General features: G+C 59.1%; 1 protein-coding gene across 1 annotated transcript; it reads right to left on the bottom strand.

The window, feature by feature from the left end:
* Positions 1-313: 313 nt before the first annotated feature.
* Positions 314-436, bottom strand: GNI_088040 (hypothetical protein; the record flags this gene model as incomplete). Its single annotated transcript, XM_011132426.1, has 1 exon — positions 314-436. A coding segment is annotated over one exon (123 nt), but the record flags the coding sequence as incomplete, so codon positions are not given.
* Positions 437-1,044: the final 608 nt, after the last annotated feature.

Here is a 1,044-nt window from a genome sequence, read left to right as displayed (position 1 = left end):
AGGCAACGAAGCGAGTCGGCCGAAGAGAGGTCTATGCAAGTCGGCGGATGTTGGGACGGTGAGGAGCCCCCACGTGCCGGTGAGAGGATAGCGGTTGAAGTCCTCCCAGGCAAGCGGGATGGCGTGAATGCCCCCCCGGGGAGGGATGCTGAATGCTTCCCTGGGAGATGAGCCGGTGTTCGGCCAGGCTGCGGCGGAGTGAGTGGAGTCAAGTATACTGCTTGCTGCCGCGCACCGAGTTCCTGAGGGACTGACCGGCCCCGATAGTATTGTGAGTGTCCGGCGTGAACTTGTGCCGCCGGCCGCCGGCCGCATGCCAGTAAGGAGCCCGACCGATGACGAAGAGAGTGCCGAAGACTCTCGGAGGCGCAGATGACGACGAGGTCAAATGCGGAGTACGCGGGGAGTAGCTGTCGAGGCTGTCGGACCGCAATGTCTGCCGGTGGCGTAGCCACGAAGAGAGTGGGCCAAGAGACGGTACGACAGAGTAAGTCGGTAGCTGGTTGTAAGGGTCGTAATGACTGGGCATAGAAGCAGAAGGGACAGGGCCGGAGTCGGAGAGAGAACTTGGAGTGTAGTAACGGCCACAAGAGGGCTCACAAGTACCGCAAGAGGGGTCACGAGTGCCGCAAGAGGGGTTACGAGTGCCGCAAGAGGGGTTACGAGGAAAAGGATTGTCGGGTTCGGGTTTTTGACAGCAAGTATGGCAGCCTGGGAATCGAGGTGTATGAGAAGGGCAACCAACTGATTATTAGCCCACCGACGCTGAACTTTTTGACACGGGCGTCTACATGTATCGTCACTACCGGCCTGGCTCGTCAGCAGTTAAGTTTAGAGGAGGTGGGCGCTGGTGCCATCAGAGGCTTTTTTACCAGGAAGCAAGTGCGTTGTTCGAGACGACGTTGGCTACCAAAGAACGTCGGATACCATTGCTGTGGGAGCAACTACAGCTGGCGGGTGGTCACAAGCATTCCGCGTGTCCAGACTGAAGCCATGGCTTTTTTGGAGTGTACCCCTGGGTGTATCTCTGGGGGGGGGGGGGGG

The sequence above is a fragment of the Gregarina niphandrodes genome (assembly GCF_000223845.1).
Source record: "Gregarina niphandrodes unplaced genomic scaffold scaffold00016, whole genome shotgun sequence".
NCBI classification, from domain to species: domain Eukaryota; phylum Apicomplexa; class Conoidasida; order Eugregarinorida; family Gregarinidae; genus Gregarina; species Gregarina niphandrodes.
The sequence above is the reverse complement of the archived record's forward strand: the minus strand, read 5'-3'. Positions and strand labels throughout refer to the sequence as shown.